Source organism: Rosa chinensis, chromosome 2 (genome assembly GCF_002994745.2).
Source record: "Rosa chinensis cultivar Old Blush chromosome 2, RchiOBHm-V2, whole genome shotgun sequence".
Lineage (NCBI taxonomy): Eukaryota > Viridiplantae > Streptophyta > Magnoliopsida > Rosales > Rosaceae > Rosa > Rosa chinensis.
Window position 1 is genome coordinate 65,453,820 of NC_037089.1, and position 27,242 is coordinate 65,481,061.

General features: G+C 37.0%; 2 protein-coding genes across 2 annotated transcripts; one reads left to right on the forward strand and one right to left on the reverse strand.

Moving 5' to 3' along the window:
* The first annotated feature begins 1,835 nt into the window (after positions 1–1,835).
* On the forward strand, positions 1,836–5,322 carry LOC112189765. Its single transcript, XM_024329114.2, has 5 exons — positions 1,836–2,181; positions 2,303–2,846; positions 3,271–3,796; positions 3,875–3,956; positions 4,930–5,322. Exons 1-5 carry the CDS (start codon positions 2,125–2,127, stop codon positions 5,149–5,151), a joined length of 1,431 nt encoding a protein of 476 aa, XP_024184882.1. The 5' UTR covers positions 1,836–2,124; the 3' UTR covers positions 5,152–5,322.
* A 1,522-nt stretch (positions 5,323–6,844) lies between these two features.
* On the reverse strand, positions 6,845–11,325 carry LOC112188260 (alanine aminotransferase 2, mitochondrial). Its single transcript, XM_024327341.2, has 15 exons — positions 10,974–11,325; positions 10,167–10,217; positions 10,031–10,081; positions 9,867–9,932; positions 9,710–9,771; positions 9,319–9,397; positions 9,097–9,201; positions 8,863–8,973; positions 8,478–8,615; positions 8,279–8,353; positions 8,053–8,173; positions 7,798–7,952; positions 7,586–7,660; positions 7,264–7,467; positions 6,845–7,172 (listed from the first exon to the last, which is right to left on the reverse strand). The coding sequence occupies exons 1-15, from the start codon at positions 11,172–11,174 to the stop codon at positions 7,056–7,058; spliced, it is 1,611 nt and encodes a 536-aa protein (XP_024183109.1). The 5' UTR covers positions 11,175–11,325; the 3' UTR covers positions 6,845–7,055.
* Between the last annotated feature and the right edge of the window lie 15,917 nt (positions 11,326–27,242).

Genomic DNA, 27,242 nt, shown 5'->3' on the forward strand with positions numbered 1-27,242 from the left:
CGTAGAATCCAGTGGATTAAAATCAAGCTCGTTCAAGTTTGATATCCAAAAAGGAGAAACAAGAACGGATTAGTTTCGGAGTCAATGCTTCCACGAAAACTAATATTAAGATTTCTGAGCCTTAATGCTACCACAAAATCGATTTCCAAGAAATTTGGATTAGACCGAAGCAATGATGTTTAGTATGGTCAAAAATAGATGCTTGCGGACGCTCTTAGTCCGAAGATTATGAACACTCTTAGTTCATTGATTACGAACGCTCTTAGTTCGAATATTATGAACACTCTTAGTTCATTGATTACAAACGCTCTTAGTTCGTTTAGCGTGAATCCCCACAATTTTTCTTATTAAATAATCAAACTCATGTTCGTATATGGAAAATCTTGCAGCAAATAAAGAAATTTAAAAGACAAGAAAGCAGGAACTTTAATCTTTAAAACTTACTTGTTGAAATTCGGAGCAGATTCGCTTCTTAACAGCTCCCACTTCAAATGGTGTACAGGTCTCAAAACGATTCCAATGGAGCTGAAATTTGGAGGTCAGATAGAAGAGACAGAGACGAACAACTTTAATGAAGGAATAATTTTGATCTGATGTCCCAATCAAGAAGTTTCGGGGTGTGCAAACAGTATGATCTGCACAAGAAAGAGCGTGTTGCTATGCTGCAGGGGCAGCAGGCGTGCGACTATGCTGCAAGGGCAGTAGGCGGCACACAGGTGCGCAAGGGCAGTAGGAGCAGCGCACGGTATGGCTAGCAAATGCTAGGAGTTTACTGCAGCTTTTGGTGAAAGAAATTTTGGGTGTTAGGGTTTGCGGCAGCTTTTTGGTTTTTAGGGATAGGGTTAGGGCTAGTGCTGATAAAGTGTTTAAAGAAAATATGATTTGCAGAGAGAATTGTAGTAATATTATTAATAATATGAGCCTCATATATATAGATTTACAGAGTACACAAAAAATAATAGAATTCGAACATAATTAGGAAATCTAGAACTTTCTCTTATTACAACTCTAAGACTAAACCTTAGTATAAAGAAGCTCACTCAATATCGATATCCTTCAACAGGATCAATGATTTACCCTGATAACATTAGAGTGATTCTCATTCATTCCCTCCTTGCCAGCGAGACCCATGCTCAAGAACAGCTTTAGCAACAAAGAAAGAGACCGTCAAGTATAAGAAGGAGAAGCACCAATTTGAGACTTCTCTAAAGGAGCAGTAACAAAACTAACGTGCATTGAAAATCTGGTCCACAAGGGTTTTTGAAGTAAATTTTTTTTTTTTTTTGCCAACATTGCTAGATTAAGACTTAAGAGCATAAACCCCACACTCTTTACGCATGCACATAGCACTGACTCCACGAACACTATATTTTTTACGGTGATTATAGGTGTCACCCAACCATAAAAGAATTTTTTCAGTAATTACATATGATTCATCCTGGGTATTTTAGACTAGTTCCTTACTACTTCCTTTTACCGTTTTGATGGGTTCGGCCTATTAGCCTATTATACTTGTGAGTTGTTATCTACTCTCCGGTTACAAGACCCAACAACTTCTTACAGGTCCAGGCAGACAAATACATAGTGCCAAGTAAAATGAGACACCATTTGAGCCTGTAAACCTAAAGCTGTAACCAGACCCACCTAAATGGTGGATCAAAAAAACACCTAAAGAACCTTCCCAAAAAGAAAACCAAAAATAAACAATTAATTGTTGTTCGGGACAGTTTTTTTCTCTGCCTCACGCTTGGGACTCATGAGTGTCTTTGTCCGCAACTCCCAAAGATCCCCTCTTCTTTTTATGAGTGAGTACTCTTTCGTCCACTTCCCTAGCCCCTCTTGCTTCTTCTGTACAAGTACGACTATGTCACTACAGTAGTTTAGTGTAGTCTTAGTTTTTGAAGGCAGAGCTAGAGCCGCCTAGCCCCATGTGACTCATTTCTTACAATAGTACTTTCTGGTTTCAACTTGCAAAATAAGCACTCAATGCTTCTTTTCTCTGTTCGACTACTTCTCTGCATTTTTTGCCTTCTAATTTTTATACCCAAATGGTGAAGATAGACGAGGCATTTACCCACTAGAGAGTGAGGAGAAATACTCTTCACAAATCAAATATTTTTTTCCATGGATCTCACAAGCCCCAGATGTTTCCAAGCTCCAAACTTTATCTCATCTAGTGTGGTAAAGATCCCACATTTGGTTTCCTTTTGTTCTCTGTCTTTGTTTTATTTACCCAATTGGGTTTTAATTACTCTACTCTGTTTCTTTTCCTCTAATTTTTGAGTTTTGGTCTGTAATTCAGGAACCACCACCATTGGAGAGCAACACAAGCTTCTATGGGAAAAGCAAGAACAACCCATTTGCAGACACCTTCCCTGACCCACTTTGCAAGCTTAATCTCAAAGAGACAGCTGAGTTTGTCAAGTCATTCCCACTACCACCACCAGGCAATGGCCCAGAAAGCAATAGAAGCAATTTTCTTGATTCCTCAGCTCAGAAAAGAGAGGGAGTAACCTCTGTTGTCACACACAAGAAAGTTCTAGAAGCTCCTCCCACACCAGGAAGGCCTGTGTTCAGCTTCAGTGTTGGGAATCTTTCCAGAAAGAGCTTCCCTTCAAAGTGGGATGATGCTGAGAAATGGCTCATAAGTAGTTCTTGCCATGATTCTCCTGCTCACCACACCACAAAGGTTAGTAATGCCAAGCAATGTGACAACTTTAAGCAGCAACAAATGGAGGTGTCAAAAGCAGTCTCAAGCTTTCAGAGGTCTGCATCTTTGAACAATCATAATAGTTCTGCCAAAGCTTTCAAAGGGGGCTTAGGCTCTATGGATGTGCTTCCAAAAGGTAATGATCTTTACTTCTTCAACTTTAGTGGTGGAACCTTCACCTATTGGCTTTTATTCATCAAATTGGTCCCTTTCTGTGTCATTATCATATTTCCCTCTTTTTGTTTTCTGTCTTGTAAAAGGCTGATGATGATTTCAACTTTTGCTCTACTTTGTTATTATGGTCACTGTTCAAGTCAAATAATGTAAAATTTAGTTTTGGATTTTGCATGTATTTGTTTGCTGAGATTCTATCAAACTCTATAAACCATATAAGCATTGTTTTTAAGCTTTTGAGCTGAAATATTTGCTGTTACTAGGCTGTATTGAACTTGCATCATTTTAATTAGAATCCAAAATTTTTAGAATTGGAGCTAGAGATCTATGAACTGGTATTTTTTTTTCAACAACTGCTATTTCAAATTTGAGTTTTGTTTGTGCAGATAAGTTTGTGGATGACATAGAACCAATTCTGCCCAATTTCAAGTATTTGGAGCCAACTAAAGAAGGTTTTCTGTTCAAAAACTCAGCCTGTGAAAACATGAAAGATGCAGGCACAGACCAGTGTCATCAGATAGAACATCGGGATGTTGGGACAGAGATGACTCCTCTTGGCAGTTCAACAACTTCGAGGTGTCACACACCATTCAAGTGCCCATCACCGGCGCGCCATAACACTCCTGAAAATAGGTCAGGGCCATTGGCCTTGGGGCACTCTAGCAGCACCAATAACACCATTGACATTACTCAGTTGCAGGAATGCCATTTAGCTAAGCTTCAACTTGGGACACAATATGATTCAGTTGCATCGACTTGGAACTCAAGGGAAGAGGAGGAAATGGAAATATCAAAGAGCTTGAGGCATTTTGACACAGGCAATGTATATGCAGGCAATGGATACCGAGAAGGTATTTCTGAACCAAGAGCTACTGCTTGGGAAGAGGAAGAAAATAACAAATGCTGCCTTAGGTAATTGGATCACTAAGTTAGACCTTCCTCTTGTTCCAGATAAGGATTTTAGTTCCAACTGTGTTTTGGACTGTACAGGTATCAAAGAGAAGAAGCAAAAATTCAAGCCTGGGTCAACCTCCAAAGTGCAAAAGCAGAAGCTCATTCAAGAAAGCTCGAGGTACTTCTATTCTCCTGTTATTTTTTCCTTGGTGGGTTCTTAGTCCATCATGTTTGTGTTTTTTAACCAATTGTTGGTGTTTAGCTAAATGACAAACATACGACATAAGAACCTAAAATAGTGATGTGGCTTGCTTTGCTGTTATTTATGTCTTGCTATTAGCATAATGAAATTATTATTTTTTAACTGCTGTAATCACTATATGATTGAAAGTAAGTTCCTTAAAATTATGATTAATGAGTTACTCAAGTTTTATATGACGGAACCATGAATTGTACTTGAACACAAAAGATGATAATAGTTTATGGTTTCAATAAGTGCTGCATTTTTGTTGTCATCTTATCAAACCCTTAGTTTAGTATATTTTTCTCGCCGTTTAGACTTATCTCCTCCTGTAATGCCTACTCTTATTATAGGAGAAGATTTGCTATCCTAAAACACTAAAGTATTTAGAGCATGATACTAAGTGGCCGCATTGTCAAACCGCAGTGCAACTCTGCCAACTAAGCTAACAACAACCTTTTGAACTTTATTTTATTGATTCTGGTCGAATGCCTCACAGGGCTTCTTGTTGGCTTCCTCAATCTCGAGCCACCCGTCACTCTCGGACACCATTCTCCTTTTGTTTTCTTCACTAGATCACATCTCAGTTGAAGTGCATTGCTTAGTATAATATCGTTTCTTGCATGCTTATCTCTTAAAAGAAAGCAAAAGAAGAATGCTAGAAGTCATCATCCTCACTTTTTAATATACTGTCAAGTTAGCCACCCATGTGAAACCAGTATTTAGAAATCCATGGGGAATTGGGGAATTCGAGTATTCAAATGAGTTAGGATACTACTTGTGGTTGGAAGCTTGGTTTTTTTTTCTTACTGAATATATTAATTTTCATTTGTAAAGCCAAATTGGGTGGCATAGATGCACGCTTGCTTTTGGCTGTCTGGTTGTTGATACACTGTTTTTTGGTTTTTAGGTGAAGATACAGAAGATGAGATCAAACCTGGAGGAGAAGTTGATGAAGAAGATGGCAGTTGTGCATAGAAAAGCCGAGGAATTGAGAGCAGAAGCCAGGCAACAACACACTGAACAAATTCACAAGGCCACCAACCAAGCACAGAAGATGATAAGTCGGCACAACCCTCATTTCTCTGGCCACATTTCTTGCGGTTGCTTCCCTTGCAGTAACCACAACTGATCATGAAAAATTCGCAATGACTTCCTTGCTCTGTATTTCTAGTATCATAGTGAAAAATCAGAACTACAGTAGTTTCTGAACGAGTGACTTGCAAGTCCAAAAGAAAAATGCAGTAAAAAAGGTCACTACACAAGTTCACTTTGATAAAGTAAGGAGAATGAATTTGCAATCCACACTCATTTTCTCTTCTTGAATGAAATTCACTCGAAGTTTTATTTTTACAGAAATACAAAATTTAAGATATTAAAAAAAAAAAGCATGAAATATAGATTGTAAAACTGGGAGTATGACTTTGTATGAATTTCTCTAGATTTCACAATCAAAATCAATCGGCAATAAATAGAGTTGACCAAATTGTTATAATTCTATATGCTATTCTCGCGTATAGGGTTTATATGCTCAACCCAATTCGAGTTTATCTAAGGCTCATTCCGACTTTATCTAAGGCTCATTCCGACTTATGCAATTATTAAAAGATGGCAAATTAGCTGATGGTCTACAAGTACATTGCAGTTTTAAATTAACTTAATTTGACATTAGAAAAAGCAAAAAGACTATCAATTGGAATAGGATCCAATGAGTGCCTTCTCTCATATCCAAGTACAATAATATTACAACATCAAAAGAAATTTTTACAACTGTGTTTCTAATATTAATCTTGTTAGCAACTCATGTTTGTGTCATGTTATTTCGTTTTTGTGCCACGAATTGGTAGTTAATTGTTGGATTGGAATATCTCTTTTCATGCAGTTTATGTTGAATATTCAACCCATCTTTTGGTTGTTTTTTGTCTTGTACGCTTGAAATAATTCAGCTGGTAAACGAGATCAGAGAACCCTGTATATGATGATCACATGGGCAAAGTTTTGGCTTTAGCAAACATCTGAAAGCCTGCAAAGCTAAGCTGTGAAAGTAGATTGGTCCTCTGCTTTCGCTTTTGTTGGCTTTATTATCCCACAATATCAAACAACTAATGTTTTCCTCATCTTGTTGGAAACAGGGACCAACCTATCCATGCAGGAGTCATCACAGTTTGACATGTGGCCATTCGCTAAACCCTAAACCCCAAGCTAGCATTATTGAACAGACTCATTTACTTCACTGGCTATAAACAACAACTGTAGGGTCTGAGTATAAAGGAAAGGAAAGTTTTAGCAAGAAAGATCTCCATAATTCTTTTACTTGTGCAGGACACCAAAGATTTGCTAAAAGCTGAACTAGCTATACCGTTAATGTTTGAAATGCAAATTATTTCTGGAATTGCTTTTCTTTCAAATTATTACAGGGTTACAGGCTCTGTGGCTTTATGGGGTTTCTTTCTGGTACCGCATGGAATCTACAATGGTATTGGAGTACATATAAATTGAATCCAATGAGCAAAAGTGCAAACCCCTTCAAACTTCCATAGTGATAGAGACATGCAGCAACTTTTTCATGGTCAATAACTTCATTGGAGACCCAGCAGTTATTAGTATCCGGGCTATTCTGTAAGGTCTAATAGCAGTTGATTGCTGAAGAATGGCACCTTATCTATAACCTGAACTAGTAGCTCCAGTCTACATTGAATTGAAAACTGTCTGAAGGGGGAGAAAGAGACGAGTAACCACTTAGGTTTGAAAGAAATGTGCTAGGTTGAGATTGGGGGCACTCCTAGACTCTTGACGACTGAAAAAAGTAATTGCAAAACCTCATGTGATTCAAAACTATTGAGATTAAAAATGTGACTGTACCAACACATGCTATGTTGTCCAACTCATTCTCCACAAAAAAAAAAACAATAAACTTAAACATTGAAATCTTCACACAATGCACATCTATTCATAATTCATCTCTATTGAATAAATGTCGACTGCACTTATTATTATTCCGAACCATTTTGAAGACAAAAGACGGAAGGGTATATTCTAGTCGCGAAACTCGTCCATGAACTTTTTGTGAAACTCTGTTAGACGGTTGACGATAGCTGGAATTTTATCCTCTTGAGGCAAGATTGTGCATCTAAAATGCCAGGTGCCAGGAACCTGATTGCAATGAAAAAACATTCAATTTAGATATCTTTATAATTAAAAGAGCAAACAACATTCACTTTCAAGGACTTGACTACAAACTAACCTGCCCGAAACCAGAACCAGGAACAACAACAATTCCAGTGGCATTCAGAAGACGTTTGCAATAGAATGCATCTGGAGCTGTCTTTTCAGCCTCTGCTGCTTTGATTGCCTTTTGAGGCAGGTCTATGCGAGGAAACAGATACATTGCCCCCTCGGCTCTGTTGCATGTCACACCCTCCAGGCTGTTCAACGCATCCTCTAGTGTCTGTGTAATCAATGAAAGTTAGAAAGCAATGAGAGAAAGAAATGAAGTGTGACTACTCCTATTCAGAACAATTTTAAGAGATTGGGTCATGTTATTGTCTTTACTCTTTCATACTAACCTTTGCACGCTTTTTTAGGGATGACAGAATTCCATCTTTCTCTGAAAGATACAATTCATAGGATTCATCTCCAACCTGCATTCAACAAAGAAGCTTCATCTGTTAATAAATGGTCTGATGAACAACTAATCAAAGAGCAAGTGATTTACAGTGATAAACAACATTTACTTAAAGAGTGATATACAAAATTTCCTTAAAGAGAGAAAAAAGACCTTTGGTGGACTCATGACTAGGCTTGCAAGAATTTGACCACTGATATTAGAACAAAGATTGACCGATGCCATTTTGTATATTTGTTCCCTCACTTCAGGACTAAATCCAGTGACTTCCATGTATCCACCTCTTTTTCCACACTCCCCGTAGTACCCTACAGCCAAAAGAAACAAACATAAGTTCATGTAAAATTCTTTGATGTCCATGAAAAAATCTACTTTCATCATGACAAACTCAACATTCCAGCAAATTACCTTTAGAGACTGATTGAAAAGATACCAGTGGAATATCCGTCTCACCGTATCCCATAGACCTTGCTACCTTCTTGAATGAATGAAACTCCTTATCAGGAACATATATGTTCTCTTGATATACCTGCATGAAATTTATGAACATAAAGACCACATAGTAACTAGAACATATCCACAAACATACAGCAATACTCCAACAATGTTAGAGAGTAAATGAAGTAAATCAGACCTCATCTGCCAGTAAAACAAGACCTTCTTGCTTGCAGAACTCCACAATCTGCCGTTGGTTTTCCTCAGCAAGAACCTGCAGACAAGACAGCAAAAAACAAATCAACCATTGACGAGTCTAGATTAAGCTCAAGTTTCACATCCCTCCATGTCAACTATTTGTTGACAAGTCGGCTAGTTAAAAGCAACTCAAAGCTCACCTGCCCGGTTGGGTTGCCTGGATTTATAACAACCAAGGCTCTTACACTGACACCCTTAGACTTTGCATCCTCTAGTTGCTTCTTCAAGTCAGAAATTTCCAATCCCCACCCTGATGCCTCATCAAGATAGTAAGGAACCTGCATAAACCAGACAATAGATTTGAATATTCTCACAATATAAACTTGTATAGAACTATAGATAGATTTCTACAAATTTGACTTTCTGCAACTCATAACTTAGGGTTTTTGCATTTTTTTTTTCAATGATTTTGCAATTTATTGATCAGTTCTAAACTTCAAGTTAAGCTTGATTTATAGTCGGCAACTTTAAATGCCCGAATATAAGTGATATCTATTGAAGTTGGGTGGTTAAATCCAGACATACCAGTGTGCCACCATGGAGCGCAATTGAAGCGGAGTACAAAGGGTATTGAGGAATGGGACAAAGAATCCCATCCTTTTCTGATCTTAACAGCAATGTCAACATCATATGGACCTGATAAGAGAGAAATGAAAATGATTTGTCATGGATGCTGCAGTGTGGCAATATATCACGAGAGCCAAATAGTACAGCACTGTAGGAATGTGACTGCAATATAGAATGGTAGTCAGAAGATACCGCAGGGCTTGCACCATCTGTTAAGAAAAGATCATTTGGATCAGAAGGATATCCATCACGAGCTTCAATTCCAGCAGCAATTGTGTCACGTAACCCCTTGAGACCCTGATGTGGAAAATGGATGAAGAGGGGTAATGAGTCATATGAAATACCAACGGTACCACTTATGAATTTCATCAATGTTTTCCAAATTTCCTTGATGTGGGACTTATGAATTATTACCTGACTGTGACTGTAAGCACCAGTTGCTCTTCCAGGAATTTGATCTAGAACCTCCCATGCCCGCTCAATTGAATCGGCGCTGCAATGTAACAAAGACATCAAATAAAGATATGTCTGACGACATAGGGAATCCATTGTTTCTTATTACAAAATTGTATTGGTTCTCTTGATCTTATAGCTTCATAATGCAAATGATCCAATGACAAGATTGATTATACCATTGTTTAAATGAGATGGTGGCACAATATAGTTAATGCCTTCTAATGAATACCAACGATAGACTTTTGAAAAAAAATCCATTGACAAAATAGATAACAGTACTCATATCATAAAACGTAACAACAATTCAACTTGGATTAAGTTATTCACATAGCATATAATCTTCCAATACCTGAACAAGCCTTGCGTTTCACTCTTGTCCAAGATGGATGGATGGTCACACAATGCAAGAACCTGAAAAAAAAAAAAAAAAAACAATACAATCATACAGGATTGGTTTGAGTTGTTAAGTCATTATTTATCGCTATGGTGTAATCCAACAAACCAACCTCTCGGAAATAAGTGATTGGTTGCTGGCCAAGAGACTGAGGATTTCCGATATTGCAGTAAAGTATCTGTGGAACATAATTGAAGGTCAGTACCCGAGTGACAATGCCTTTAATCTATGAGGTCAATATAACATGCAAATCAACAAAGGAGAAAGGAAACACACCTCATCAAAAGGATGAGAGTCTGGATTAGCCTTCAACTCTTCTTGAATTTTCTGTGGCACGAAAACATTATAGTATAGAGACTAATATTAAAGAAGAAATAACTTAGATTTAGTCATTATTTAGTCGATTATATACCCCAGCAAGAATGACAATTTCACCTCGGACAGCATATTCACACTTCACAACCTGAAAAAACAAAGAGAAAACATATCATTCACTTGGTAAAACAAAGCAAACAGTAATTTTGACAGGGAGATCAAATTACAGCAAAGTACCAATCATTCAATAATCAACCTCTAAAAAAATTAAAACAAAAACCAAAGTTATCCCAACCAGAATGACCCAAATACAAGTTGAAATTGTCAAAGAGTTAAAATACAACAGAGCTTTCACTAAAAATGAAAGAACTCGGGTCCAAAATTATTCAGTCAATGATGTCATTACTCATAGATGACTACTCGTGGGTTGAAATTAAAATATGCAGAAAACTGGACACACCGAGTGTAACCACTACTGTTATATGTTATTTTTTGGGATATAAGAAAGATAAAGCAAGTGAAAGCAACCATCATGCTTAATATATTCCAAGATAATTCTGATCATAAACCCCATTATATAAAACAACAAATAAAATCAAACCAGCCCAGATGCAGAAAACATCGATCCAGATAACCGTTGACCATGTATACAGACACTAGTGAACCAATCAACCACACAGTGATTCAAGTACCCAGTAAACTCCTCACCCAAAAAAATTCAAACTTTAACAGAAGAAGAACAAAACCCCATAAGAAGAACACAACCCAGCTAACAAAAAAGTTCAAACCTTGGGATTCAACAGTGAACCAATCAATCACAAACAACCCAACAAAACTTTCACCAAAAAGACTCACACTTTAAACACAAAAACAAAAACCCAGAAGAGAAAAAATGAACTCAAACCTTGGGATTGATATTCCCAACAGTGACAGTGAGAGGAGAAGGAGATTTGTCAGCCATGGAAGATGGGAAGTCGAGAGCTGGAGCGGCGGACAAGAAACGACTGAGAAATAGAGGTGTCTGCTGCTGAGGGCGAATCTGCTGTTTGGTCTGTAAAGAATGGACGACGAGGCTTCTGAGTCTGCCGCTTACGAATCTCCGCATCCTAGAGGACCTTCGCTTTTATAGTGATGATGGATGTCAGATTTTGATGCGGTGACAAATGGGTGTTGTGTGTTTGGTTTTCCTGGGGGCACGTTCGACGAAAGTACCAACACCCAGGATTTGATTTTGATGGTTTACCTCCTCCCCACGCCTTCGGTTTTTACACTTAAAAAAAGGATGCGACAATGAAAATGCTGTATAGCGCCCACAGAATACGACCATATGGTTGTAACCGTAAATATTCCATGATCTTCGTCGTTAGACTTTCCTTTTGAATTGCTTGGATATAAAGTTTGTTATCTTTTAGGTTTATCTGTGGAGTGTGACCTTTAGGACACGACAGGTTAGATCAGTTTCCTTTTATATGATCAACATTATGAACATATGTATGTCACTGTCTAAGACATCGATACTGCCCAAGTTCTAAACTGTGGTGAAAGAGAAAAAAAATTTGTCTTATATATATATGTAAGTAGTGAAATGGAGAGCAAAGGATTTGACTTGGAAGAGTGGTTATAGAGCAATTTGTTTGGCTCCAAAACCAGTTGGCGTGCAAACTGTCTCTTTTGAGCTTGCGTGCAGGCGTGCCAGCACCGCAGGGTGCAGTCGTCGGGGGAGTCTCTTGACCTGACTTCTTCTTCAAGCGTTGTGGACGAGGAGAGCATCAACCTCGCTACAAGGTTCTTCTCTAGCCTTCCGAGAAAGGACTTTTTGCCTTACGGATAAGGGCTTTAGGTGTGATCTCTTCACGTCACTGAATCGATACTCAACGTTGCAGGCTGAGCAGAGCAATCACCGGGAAGTTCGGAGAAAGCACGGGTTTTGCTAAAACATGACTTTAGCTTCGCGGGGTTGCGAGGGCATTACCCTTGCTTCGCTAGTAGTATCGGTGGCAGTAGCACTAGCAGTCGGCTCTTGGAGAGACTAGGACTGGAAGTACGGTCGCCGGGTTTCAACAAGGTTGAAGGTTTGCTCCGGGGAGGCTTTGTAATCGCTGGGATTGATTGATTCGAGAGAGGTCCTTCCTTTATCCTTTAACCCTGGTATTTATACACCTAGGGTTTCAACTGTTCCTTGCTATAGAAGGATTATTGATTGAAGTTTCCTATTCAATTTCTGCTACTCGATTCCAGTAAGATTTCGTTTTCCTTATGGATCACGGAATGAGCGAAGCTATACCCCAAACCTAAGTAGGCTTATTTTTGGGCCGCAGGTATCGGCCCACTGGGTCAAATCCACCAAAGGATCTTGCCAAAAATACTTTTGGGCTCAAACACAATTAATCTTAAACGCTACGGGTACATATTCTAAACAAGAAGATGAGTGTTTTTCGAGCACCGAGTACTAGAGGTTTCCAATGTTTAGGCTGCTATTCGAATAATAACCGTGAAAAGAACAAGAGTAAATTATATCATTATATCAAATGCAACCTTACATGTAGAAGATCATCTCCAATTTAATGTTAGAAACTTGACACCCTTTGATCCTCTTTTTAAAAAGATAAGGAAAAAAAAAAGTATCCATTTACTTGGTCCAAAATGGTTTGATTAACTATTGTTCTGTAGAAAAGTAAGCTGAAATAAGTAAAAAGAAAGTAAGATGAAATAACTATTGTTCTTAAAATACGGCGGTAATTATTCAGCTTACTTTCTATACAACAATATATAGTTATCCAAATCATTTTAGACCAAGTCAATTCGATTCTTTCTATCTAATCTGAAATTTTTTTGGATTTTTTGGTTCATGCTAGGAGGGAAGCCAATAAAGCATCCCATCTTCTAGCAGCTCATATTAGTCTCATGCTCCTTTCCATGAAGAGTAATAGATGTAAAGAAATATGTACTCTAAAACTCATTGATTATCAATAAAGTCTAACCTCTTTCAACTCAAAAAAAATCTAATCTGAAATTTTAATAAAAGTATAATTTGTACAAACAAAATCAATCAAATTTGATATTAGTTAATCATACAATTGCATTGAAACAAGTAAACAATTTTCGAAGATTTCCTTAAAGAGGTAGCATATTTGATTCATCTCTGCACACTTTAAAGGTCTAGAAAACGAATGTTCCGTGAACTATCAGATAGCATTTGGATGGTTTTGCACAAATTGATTTAGCTCCAAGTATTGTGCCTTCCAACTTTCCATTTTCACCCCATATTCTCTCTTCATCCTATTATCGCCTGATTCCTCTCTTCATGCTTTTGAGTTTTAACCACTAGCGGATTCAAGTAGAAGCTTGGGCGGGCTTCAGCCCATCCAAGATTTTTTGGCCTAAAAAAAAAATTTAGATGTATACATTTTTGAAGCCACCCAAAGTACCCTACTCTCCCGACTCCAAAGCAGAAAATGACTTCGGGCTATTCGATCTACCCAGTTCGGCACTCTCCTCCAGTCGTCCTCCTCCTCTCGCCTTCTCTGCCCTTCTCCACTTCTCTCAGAGATGAAGACATCAAGACATCAAATTCTCTTGCTCTGGAAATTTGATATGCAACATTCTCTCCGTCTCCTTGTTCTACAAATCTGCAATTGATTTCAATACTTATCAATTGAAAATTGTTGTGCTATCTCGGCCAGGAGCTTGACCTCATTCAAAGGGCTTAGACCCTCAAACAGCAAGTTTGGTTCTCCAGCTGCAGACTGCAGTGTCACTGAACTGCTCCTTCCACTGCCTAATCGTCAAGGCCGCCAGCCAGCCACCAGTCCACCACCGTCGCTCCCAAGGTTGTTCTCAACCCTAAACTCCTGATTCATTTATGTTGCATATGCGTTATTGGGTCTTGTAAAGATTTAGTTTTTGTGGATAAAGTTGGTTGCTTTGGACATTTTTTGCTACTTTGGTGTTTTGTACTGTGTGGTAAAAAGGTAATTGGTAAATATGATTTGAGACTTGAGTAATTGGTTAGCAGGAAATTTATATGGTTGACTTTGGTAGTCTGATTGTGGTGAAATTGTTACCAATTCCTTATACTCTCTACGGCTATATTGTGGGATGAAGCTAATTTCTTAGTTTAGAGTTTAGACCTTGTTGATGTTTTAGATTTTTGTGTAATTTTGAGGCTTATCTGCACTTCTTCAATGGGTTTAATTAAAGTATAACGTAGCAATTTTGTTGTGCTAATGAGTAATCAAGATTGGGTTTAATCAAGTTGTATAATGATGCTCTGTCAAGTTTGGGTTTAATTAAAGTGTTGTGCTAATCAACTTTGTGCTTCAAATAGAAGGCTTCTTTCTGCATGTTTGTTTGTTTAATTGTGAATGGCACTATGAATTGGAACTACGAACTATAACACAAAGTGAATGGCAAAAACTTGAGTCCATTATTAGATTAGCTAAAATCTACTGCTTTCCAAGGTACTTTTTTTCTTTTCTTTTCATTGTGCATATAAAATTGTGGCTTATATTGTGACTTTTTAAAATTAATAAAATTATCTCACACCGTCGAGATTCTCTGTAATATATATATATATATATATATATATATATATATTGTGTTTAAGAAATCCAAGCCCGCCCAAGGTTTCAATCTTGGATCCACCACTGGTTTTAACCTCTATATTTCAGTTCTACATAACACACATTATCTTGCATGCAATGGGAAAGAGAACAATAATTTAATCAGCACAAGTTTCTTTTTTGAAGCAAAGGACGACAAACTTTATTGATGAATTAACGTGTACAAAGAGTAGAAAAAAGTCCATCAAGTCCTGGAGGGACATGCCCACTCCATGAAACTTGTGCACCAGACAACAAGGCATACTTAGCCACCTTATGTGCTAGTTTATTCGATTCCCTATAAACATGAGAAAAGAATGATCCTGCCAGAGAAGATAATAAAGAAGAGATATCATCAATAATTCTGCCAAAAACTGTGGTATCCTCACCTTCAGCGCAAATAGCTTGCACAACTTGTAGACAATCAGCCTCAAACATGACTGGCCCCAGATCGTTATCCACTACTACCTTGCATGCCAGCTGACAAGCCAAGGCCTCAACTACCACAGGAGAAGCAACATCAGTACAAGTCCCACAAGCACCAGCCACCACCGTGCCAATAGAATCCCTGATTACCACACCCAGACCCCCAGACCGAGTGGTCATGTCAAATGCCCCATCTATATTGGCCTTAAGCCAACCAGCTGAAGGAGGACACCAAGGCTTAACTTGGCGCCCCAGTTTGACATTCTCAGGAATCCTTGCAGCCTTGAAAGAGTGAAATAAAGTAACAACTTGGAAGTAAACTTGATGTGCAGAGCGGAATTGACCATACCACAAACATTGGTTGCGCTACTTCCACACCCCCCATAATAACATCATTAGCAGAGAGAAAGAACTCGGAGATACTACAGTATAGCACAAAGCCAGCCACTCAGAGATACTACAGTATATTCTATAATCAGCACAAGTTTCAATTCAATCTTAAATCCTAATAAGAACTTCTGCATATAATTTTCAGTGAAATAGAAAAAATTTAAAAACTGATTAGAAATAATGGTAAAAGAGATATGTCAAAAAATAAAAACTCTATGTTGAATAAAGAGCATTAAAATTTTAGTCTCTCCAAAGAAGATTAGACGAAGAAATTGAGTAGACCAAAGTGGAGCAGAAACAATTCCAAACTAGCTTGTGAGCTGAACATGGATCTGAAGGCCAAAAGGCCTCAGAAATGGAAGAGTCATGCTAAGTATTCTGAGACTGAAGCAATTGAAGTGGGTACTAAGGTTCAAAAATCTGCATCTGATGATGGTGAATTGGTGATAGGTGGAGCCTTCAACTATGATTGAGGTGCTGACGCCTAAGGAGGGAGGGAAGGGTGAGGAGTCATCCTCTACTCCTATTGCTGTTTAATTTTTGTTTTCAGGTCACAAAACTTCGTTGTCTCTTTTAATTCTTCTGAGTCTTTAGTTTTTGTTTGGAATAAAAATGCGTAACTTTAAAAGGTGAGTATTCTTGGGTATGCTAGTTCTTATTATGTTTCTAGAATATGGTTATTAGATACTCTGTAAAACAACATTTTATGACCACCCCTCAGGGTCATGTTGTTCTGATACTGCTTGCTGAAATACAACATTGGGATGACATTTTTAGATAAAAAAAGGATGTTGTTATTTACACACCTTAAATCTCTATTCACACCCCCTTCTCAATTTTTTATTCTTTAAATTAACATTTATTTTGGTAAAATGTCTTAACTAACCATCTTTTACAATTTTCTTTCCCATTCTTTAATACAAATTCAACTCATCTTCATACCAAAATCCCTCAAATCTTCGCAATGCTATGGCATTTTTTTTTGTCAATCACTCGTTCATTTTTGTTCTACTCTAATTCTTTTACTTCAGCAAAATTCAATCAATTATTTTCTTAATCTAAACCCACAATTAGACGACCGCTGTTTTCTCTCCTATTCTTTTACCACATCTATTTGTAAGAACAACCATGAGACATATAAGATGACCGGGAGAGGGGGAAAGGGTTGGGGGTTGGTCCAATTATGGGCTTAGATTTAGAAAATAATCGATCGAATTTTGTTGAAGCAAAAGGATTAGGGTAGAAATAAAAAAAATGAACGACTGATTGACCAAAATAAAAATGAACTGGTGCGATAGCATTGTATGTCTTCTGAATTTGAGGGTTCTGAAGATAAGTTGAATTTGTATTAGAGAATGAGAAAGAAAATTGCAAAAGAAGGCTAATTAAGACATCTAACCAATAATAAATGTGAATTTAAAGAACAAAAAATGGGAAGGGTGTGTATAGAGATTTAAGATGTTTTAATAACAACACCCTAATTTTGTCCATTTACCCCATATCTAGGGGTTTTTTTTCCCACTTACCCCATTAAGTTTTTTTAATTCCTCCTTACCCAAAAGTCCAAAACACTCTAAGGAAGTCTTACCTAATACCCCATTAAGTTTTTCTTTTTTGAGACTATTTTACCCTCACCCCTTTTTTACTTAGAGAGAGAAAATGGTAGAGAGAGAAACCATAGGAGACTTCGCCAGAGCCCTGTCACCTACCGTCGGATTTCGGGCAACTTTCGCAGGAATCCGGTCACTGGTCACCGACCGCCGCCCATCGGACTTTTCTAAAAACCTCGCCGGAGGTCTCCAAAAAGGTCATCGGAGATCTCATAGGTAGCCGGAAATGTTTATTTCCCCCAATAGATGTCTATTGCCCCCCAATAGAACTTTCGGTAGCCAGAATGAGAACTAATCTCTATAAAATTAGACAAATAAAACTTTGATTAAAGAAAAAATGAGGAGATTACATCAATTCAAAATATTTATTGCCCCCCCCCCCCCAATAGACGTTTAACAGACTTATATTGTCCCCCAGGAGCCCTTTATTACCCCCCAATAGAACCTTTTTTTTCTTTCCTAGCCTTCTGGCCTTCTGCCCCACTTTACCAAAAAAAAAAATTTCGATTTGAGTACCCAGAAAATACTCTGGGCACCATATCATTTCCATTCCGGTCGTTGATCTGTAACCTCCAGCGCCTCCAAAACCTCGACCTCTCCAACAACTCCCTCTCCAGTTCCTTACACAAAGGTCTGAAAAACTATAAGCAATTCCGAAGATTGATACTTGTTGAAAATAAATTCATCGGCGAAATTCCGAATTAGAGCAAACCCACCGTTATCTTGCCTCTGTTGCCCAACCAAACCCACCGTCATCGTTTTGCCCGGATTGCGACTGGGAGCGATGACCTGGTCCGGTGAGTAAAGTTGAGGCGGCTCCTCGATTCGGATCTTTGCGCCAGTGCCCTGTTGGATCTGCTTGGTGACGCTGACAGACTTGTGAAAGCGATGTGGCTGGGAGGAACAGTGAGCAGAGGCTGCTGCTGGCGCTGCCTGGAGGATCCATTTTCGAAGTTGGGCTCGGAGGAGGACATAATATAAAGGGACCTTGGCAGAAAACACAGGTAAACCTCGCCAAAGACTTGACCATGATGAGAGAGAGAGAGAGAGACTGGATCGGAAGGAGGAGAGAGATAGGGAGTGGCAATGATTGTAATTCTTTAATTGTGTTGAGGGACAAAATTGTCATTTGGTGTTAAATTGTGTAAGTGGGAACAAAAATCTGTTGCTGGGATAAGTGGAATAATTTTAGTCAATTTTGGTATTTTGGGTCAAGGACCCAAAAAAGTATTAATAAAAATTTCTTCTCTATTTTTTTGTTGACCTTCAATAAAATACTTATAAATCCAATAAGTATTTTACTTATCCTCATTTAAACATTTTATTGACTCTTATAAGTTTACTGATCCCAATAAATACTCTTATGAATAATAACACTTTTAATTAACTAGTTTCCTTCGAGAGAAGACTTCCTCCTTGTATTAAAAAAAGGGACCTCCTCTTTATATACTAAGTGTCACTGGATTTATATTATAGTGGTAATATAGTGGGAAAACTGATCATAGTAGTAAATTATGGCTTCGAGTAAGCTAGTACTTTTCGGTATGTCACCACGATTGTAAAGTAAATAGAATAGCCGGTAGAGGACTCTTTGCTAATTGGTGCTTGTTAGAATACATTTCTTTAGTTGAGACTCCTGTTATTATCTCACAAAGTTCTCTTAATGCATTTTGTAATTCTGGGTTATATGCACCACGTCCGCCCTATGTATTATATGGTTTCTTTAATCAAGACTTGAGAACAGCCGCACTCACCCTTGTTTAAAAAAAAAAAAAAAAAAGGGATCTCCTCATTTCGATTTGTAAAACTAATGAGCAAAACCGTACATAATTTAGGTTCTGCAACCAGGATCATCTTGAAGAAAAAATATTTAACCAGACAATCTCCAATCTAGCTAGTTGATATTTCGCTAGGATTGTTATATTTTAAGTAAAATCTAGATGCATGTTGAGTGGTTTCAATGATTTAGTTATACAGTCAATTGGTCATAATGAAGAACTGTATCTATCTCTATACTAAACAACAAACAGATGATCAAACAATCTTCAACTGAGCTTTTATATTGCAAGGATGATTCCCAAGTGAAACCTAAAACGTTGAGTGGTTTCAACATATGATTGAGTTATATATATTGCCAATTGGTCAGAATGAGGAGGCCCTCTTAAAATACAAGGATAACTTCCTCTCCTGAAGAGGACTGTGAATTAATATTGGCGCATTTGCTATCTGCACTAAATCGCCAATTAGAACATAATAATCAAAATAATATAATTCGGAAATTTCTCAAGCCCAGTGTAGGAATTCTCTTGTAAATTAGAACATACTAATCTCATGTAAATTAGATCATTCTGATTATAAGAACATTACATATACACACCGCAAGCTGATAACTAGCTACATTAATTAAGAAGGATTAGATCTGTGTCGGCATGGGATTTGTAGTCCGATTCAAAGTGGTAATCATCTTCTTTGTAGGATTCAGCCCCATAATTTTTATTAATAGTCCTGGTAGTTCTTGTTGTTACATTTTAATATTTTATTTATTATTGAAATTAAATTTAGGTGAATTTATTTTGTGTTTAAAATCTGAATTTATTTGTGTGTTTAAATTCAGAATTTATTTTGAATTTTATTTTGTAACTCATAGTGTTTTATTTTGATTTTTTTTTTGTTTTAATTCTTGTAACCTATGGCTTTTGGTTACTACCCTATTAATGGTAGGGAGTGTCCTAAGAGCCTATAAATAGCACCATTTGTTGCATGCTCAAACAGATCATTGCTTTTACGTAATATTGTTACGAAACACTACTATTCGCCATCAATTTTCTTTCCAAAATCCCCCAAAGTGTCTTGTGTGTTTTTTTGGCCAAAGAAATTAAGGTGTTCTTTTGGTGGAGCTTTGGGTTCCTCCAATTTGTGCAGATTGGTGTGAGCCACACAACTTGTTGTTGGGCTGTTGTATCCTGGAGGGGACAAGTCAAGAGATTTCTGGTGCACCGGCATTGTTCCGCAGAGGGCTTGGATCTCCTTAAAGAGAGCGAGATACCCGCGCCTCAGCCTATTGTCAACGAGTTTCTCATATAGAAATTATAATTTAATTGTAATTTCACCAACAATTTTAAGAAGATCCAAAGAAGATGGAGCGTACTCAAGAGAAGCCGCTTGACAATGTGAGAGATCTCAACAAGCCTTTCCGCTTCAAAGGTGCACATTTCAAGAGATGGAATGGAAAAGTTCTCTTCTACCTTAATCTTCTCAAAGTTGCCTATGTGCTAACGGAGAAGAATCCATCAAAGAAGAGTACCGAAAGCATGAAGGATGATGAACTCCTTGCTCATGAAGAAAAAGTTGAAAATTTTCAAAAAGATGAGTATAATTGTCGGTACTATCTCTTGAACTGTCTTGCTGATCATTTTTATGATTATTATGATATAACATATTCTTCTGTCAAGAAAATTTGGAAAGCATTACAGAGCAAATATGACACCGAGGAAGCTTGTGCGAAAAAATATGCTGCAAGCCGTTTTGTTCGCTATCAAATGGGTGGATGGCAAGTCGGTTGCGGAGCAAGTCCAAGACTTCCAAATGATTGTAGCTAAAGTTACATCTGAATGTGTCAAAATTGGTGAAAATCTAGTGGTGGCTGGTATCATTGATAAACTTCACTACTAGAATAAAGTTCATAGACATCAGTTCTTAACTGATGTCTAATAAAAAAAATTCTGATGTCTTAGTGGGTGATGTTAAAAATCATGAAAACTTAGACATCGGTTGTTAACCGATGTTAAAAATTACTCCAGACATCGGTTCCTTTTAAGCAACCGATGTTAAAAATGACTCCAGACATTGCTTCTTTTTAAGCAACCGATGTTTAAAATTACTTCACACATCGCTTATTTTTAAACAACCGATGTTTAAGATGCTTCTAGACATCGCTTCCTTTTAAGGAACTGATGTACATTTTCTTTACTAACATCAGTTTACAATCTACTATTATAAAACTGATGTTCTTAGTCATTTATAACATCAGTTTTTTTTTTCATGTAGTTGTCTTTTCGTTCTTCTTGCTTCAATTTCTAGTTTAAAGGTGATTTACTCCCTATGTGCATAAATTAGTTTCTTCACTAGAAAAATATCACAATGAGAATACAAGTTGTTAACAAAGAAAATTCTCATTAATACTATTTTTGATAAAAACAAGTACAAAGAGTAGGGAGAAGGGGACATATGGCCTAAACTTCTCCATATACAACAACAAAAGAAAAGAAAATAACATTCCTCTCCCTACCACATCAAGATTGTTGCAAAAAAAAGATGACCATGAAAAAATTGTAAGCATTGTCTGTATAGAACATACTTCATGTGATCATGCAGGGCTACTTGAAAATCATAAGCTTCTGTTCTTTCTTGAAATCCTAAGCCAATGAAAGCATGCCGAAGTCGACCATCTGCATAAATTTAAAAGTAATGATGACCAGAGATGAATAAATAACGGAGAAAAAAAAGTGAATAAAACCCTCTGGATATACACATATTATTGCACATAAGTTTTGCTATATTGTTTTAAGATTTTAGCAACTACTGGCTGGTTTCTCTTGAATCATGCCTTTTCTTTTCCTATATTCTATATAGTTATAAATCAATTGGAAGATGGAGAAAGGGGGATGAGCTACCTTGCAAGTTAAAAATGGATAAGAAAAGGAATCAAAAGCATCTTTATATACGTGGCTAATAGAATTCATTATAAAAGAGATTTTAAAAGAGGCCAACAGCTCACTAATGTTCTCCTCTGCATGAAGAACAAAGTATCTGTAGAACAAAACATACATCAACTTGCCAACAGCCTCAGAATGATAAAATAAAATTCACATAAGTTATAAGACTCGATAAATTCAATCTACGTGAGTATTGTGGTAAACTGATACATAAACCTTACAAGATACATAGATTGTACAATTTTATGGAAAAATAGGACAAACCTGCTGCTATCAATTATAGGTTCCACTGGATGTGGCTCTCCTTTTCTTAAAAATGCCTGAGCATATAATTCACCTATTATAAATCAGATTATGATAAAAAAAGATCATGTTGAATCATCAATATGAACTCAAAGGACTTCTCCTTGTTTCAAACATAGTAGAAACTGATAGGGACCAAGTAGCACTTACTTCTACATTAGTAGCACATCTCTCTGTCTCGCTCTCTGTACAGAGCAAGCAAAGAATCAGAAAGTACTATACTTTAACGATTTGATTAAGCAGAGCTAAACAATGTCGATTGAAAATGGAATGCAGATAAATAGTTGAAGTTTAATTAACCATATTGATTTGCAGCAATTGGACGTTATGCTGAACAAACCCAGACAAACCATCCATTAGAACTATATAAACACAGCAACAGCAGCACAACCAAGTAACCAAAGTAGCACCGAGTAATTAGAGAACAAAAGTTAAATACCTGATTCACAGCAGCACAACCAAGTAACACCAACTAACCAAACCAGGAACACTGGCAAAAGAACAACCCAAATACTCCTTTGCATAAAACCTGCACAAAGAACAAAACGATCACCACCAGTCAAACACAAAGAAAACACCCAAACATCCATCAAAACCGAACATCCAAACCTAAAAAAAAATCACCCACTGAAGACCAAGATCAATACCTCAACAAAACATAAAAATCAAGATCAATCGTAACCCAACCACAGCAAAATCCACCGATTCAAAACCACAGACATCAATAAAACATCAACTTTGATGAAAAACCTCTTCTTCTCTTTCCCCGATCCCAACAACGCAAGAGCTTCTATTGTTTTCCTTTCTTCGAAATTTCTTTCAATGACAAATACCACAGTATCGCATCAAAGCCTCGAGTTTCGACACTCTACTGAGCATAAGAAGAAGAAGCAATCAGGAAAAGCTTAACTGAGAACAAAAACAAATGCAAAAAACCCAAAATCGACACTACTAACTAAAAATTAGAACTGCTTTTCCAATTTGATTTCGCAACTAGCCCACCTTGATAGTCTTAAACAATTGATTTTGAGATCTGATTTCACTAAATGAGTCGATGTCGGAGTATAGTAGGTAGAGAAACGTTCGTCTCTATACGAATCCGAAGAGGACCACAGTACTGGACCACCCTAAAGCACAGACGAGAAAGAGGAGGAGGAGAGAGAAAGTGGATCTGGAGGACTCTGTTTCTTCTGTCACCGATCTCCGACCATCAGGGTAGACTCAATGGAGCTACCATCTTCTTTGCCTTCCTCTGACGAGTCAACACTAGGCTGCACGTCCTCCGACCACGACTAGAAGCATGGCCACACAGCTCCATCCAGTCCACCTCCGAGCTGACCACAAAGAAATCTATTTGTTTTCTAGGGTTTTGTGGTTTTGGTCGATAGGATGGGGAGAGAGTGAGAGAGAGAATCGTTTTCTAGAGTTTTGTGTTTTGTTTCGATTAGGACGGAGAGAGAGAGAGAGAGAGAGAGAGAGTGTCGGGGGAGAGCAGAGCAAATGGGTCGCTAGTGAGTGAGGTAAAGTGCGAAACAGACCAAATCTAATTTTGTTCCCGCTTGCACGAAAACTTTGAACTCAGGCTTTCCGCGTTTTTTAAAATTTTCAAACCAAATTTTAGACATCAGTCAACAGTACAAACTGATGTTAATTATATAAATAGAAATCGGTTTTTTAGAAACCGATGTTAAAATAATTTTTTACATCGCTTGAAATCTTAACCGATTTAAATGACGTGATGTCTATTAGCATATTTCTAGTAGTGCTTCCACCTTCATGGAAAGAGTTTCAAAAATCCATGCATCATAAACAAAAAGAGATTTCCTTGGAGACCTTGACGACTCGCATCCGAGTTGAGTAGGAAGCAAGAGGTCAAGATGTTCTTATGCAAGATACAAACAATGACACCTCCAAGGTAAATTTAGTATCTTCCAATAATAATATGCCCAATGGTCATTTTCATAAAAATTCTCTTATGCAGCCAAAGAAGAAAAATATGAAAAAGTTGGTAAACCTCACCAACATAATAAAGGCAAACCAAGCTATGTGAATAAGAACCAATATCCTCCTTCAGAAAATAAGCAACAATATACTTGTTGTTATGTTTGTGGCAAAAGTGGGCATATTGCTCGAAATTGCAATTATCGAAAACGTGAGGCTGTTCCTCAAGCACACGTCACTGAAGAACCATATGTGGCAATGATAACTGATGTAAATATGGTTCAAAGTGTTGAAGGATGGTGGGCAGATTGTGGTGCTAATAGGCATATCTGCTATGATAAAGATTGGTTCAAGAAATACACTCCTTTTAAGGAGGCCAAAACAGTTATGCTTGGAGATTCACATACTACTCATGTGCTTGGAACTGGTGAGATGGAACTCAAATTTACTTCTGGTAGGGTGCTAACTTTGAAAGATGTGTTTCATACACCCTCCATGAGAAAAAATTTGATGTCTAGTTATCTTCTTAATAAGACTGGTTTTAAATAAAGTATGGAATATGACCAATATGTGATCACCAAAAAAAGGTGCATTTGTGGGCAAAGGTTATACTTGTGATGACATCTTCAAATTGAATGTTGAGAATAATAATAAAGCATCTACTTCAGTTTATATGCTCTCTTCTTTGAATTTTTGGCATGCACGTTTATGTCATATAAGTAGTAGATATGTGGGAATCATGAGTAGCTTGGGTTTAATTCCTTCAGTGCAAAAAGATTTTGAAAAATGTGAGACTTGCAGTAAAGCAAAAATTACTAGAAGGCCTCACAAAAATGTTGAAAGGAATACCGAGCTATTGGAATTAATTCATACAGACTTGTGTGAATTTGAGGAAATTTTAACTCGTGGAGGTAACAGGTATTTTATCACTTTTATTGATGATTGTTCTAAATATGCTCATGTCTATTTGTTGAAAAATAAAAGTGATGCTTTTGCCAAATTTAAAGAGTTCCTCCTTGAGGTTAAAAATCAATTCGGTAGAAAAATTAAAAAAACTCCGAAGTGATAGAGGGAGAGAATATGATTCTTCTGAATTCAATTCTTTTGTTCAATCTTTAGAAGTGATTCATGAAGTTACTCCACCTTATTCACCTACATCTAATGGTGTGGCAGAAAGAAAAAATAGAACTTTGATTGAGTTAACAAATGCCATGTAGATTGATTCAGGTGCTCCCTTTAATCTTTGGGGTGAAGCAGTTTTAACTGCTTGTTATGTGTTGAATAGAGTGCCACATAAAAATTAAAAAATTACACTATTTGAGGTGTGGAAGGGGCATAAACCAAATTTGGGTTATCTTAGAGTTTGGGGTTGTCTAGCCTTTGTGAGGTTAACTGACCCTAAAAGACCAAAATTGGGTGCTAGAGCTACTACTTGTGTTTTCGTTGGATGTGCTTTAAATAGTACAACCTATAGATTTCTTGATGTTGAAAATCATGTTGTGATTGAATCTGGTGATGAAATTTTTCATGAAGAAAAATTTCCTTTTAAATCAAAAAATAGTGGGGGTCAAGAATCTAGAGAAAATATTTTTTTCACAACCTAGTTCTTCTTCTTCTAATTTGCATATACAAGAAACTAATGAAAATGAACCTAGAAGAAGTAAGAGAACTAGAGTTGAAAAAGATTTTGGTCCTGACTATTATGTTTATAATGTTGAGGAAAATCCTATTTCTTTACATGAAGCTTTATCATCACCAGATGCAATTTTTTGGAAAGAGGCTGTGAATGATGAAATTGAGTCTCTAATTTCTAATAATACTTGGAAATTAGTAGATTTACCAACAGGTTTTAAAACCATTGGGTGTAAATGGGTCCTTAGAAAAAAGCTCAAACCGGATGAAAGTGTAGACAAATATAAAGCTAGACTTGTTGCTAAAGTCTTTAAGCAAAAACATGATCTAAACTTTTTGATACTTTTTCTCCGGTTACAAGGATTACATCCATTAGATTATTGATTGCTATTGCTGCAATTCATGATTTGATTATTCATCAAATGGATGTGAAAACAGCTTTTCTAAATGGTGATTTAGATGAAGAGATCTATATGGACCAACCAGAAGGTTTTATAGAACCTGGTCAAGAGCACAAGGTATGTAAGTTATCTAAATCCCTTTATGGTTTAAAGCAGACTCCTAAACAGTGGCATAAAATTTTTTGATTCCTGCATGATTGAAAATGGTTATAAATCAAATGAATGTGACAAGTGCATATATTATAAATCTTGGAAAAATTCACATGTTATTATTAGTCTCTATGTGGATGATCTCTTAATTTTTGGCTCAATTTTGCATGTAATTAATGAGACAAAAGCTATGCTTAAGAGCAATTTTTATATGAAAGATCTTGGTGAGGCTAATGTTATTTTGGGCATGAAAATAACAAAAACATGTGATGGTATTTTTCTTGATCAGTCACATTATATTGAGAAAATTTTGAAGAAATATGATTATGTTGGCCACAAGCATGTGTCTACTCCTTTTGATTCTAGTGTTCACTTATTTCCTGTTGAAAGTGAAAATGATGTGATGAATCAAAAGGAATATGTTAGTTTAATTGGCAGTTTGCGATATGCAACTGACTGCACTAGACCTGACATTCCATATGCAGTTGGAGTACTTAGCAGGTTCACAAGTAAACCAGGTAAAGAACATTGGCATGCAATTGAGCGTGTTGTGAAATATTTGCTTGGTACTAAAAATTATGGATTATTTTATAAAAAATATCCTGCTGTACTTGAAGGCTTTTGTGATGCCAATTGGAATACTCTGTCAGGTGATTCTCGCTCTACCACTGGTTATATTTTTACATTAGGTGGATGTGCTATTTGTTGGAAATCAAAGAAGCAAACAATAATCTCTAATTTAATCATGGAAGCTGAACTTATTGCTCTAGCTTCAGCAAGTGAAGAAGCAAATTGGTTGAGAGATTTATTGCATGAAATTCCCTTGTGGGAAAAACATATACCACCTATATTGATTCATTGTGATAGCACTGCAGCTATTGGTAGAGTAAATAACCGTTATTAAAACGATAAATCCAGACCTATAAGAAGAAAGCACAGTACTGTGAGATCATATTTGAGTGATGGAATTATTAATGTGAATTATGTTAAATCATGTGATAATC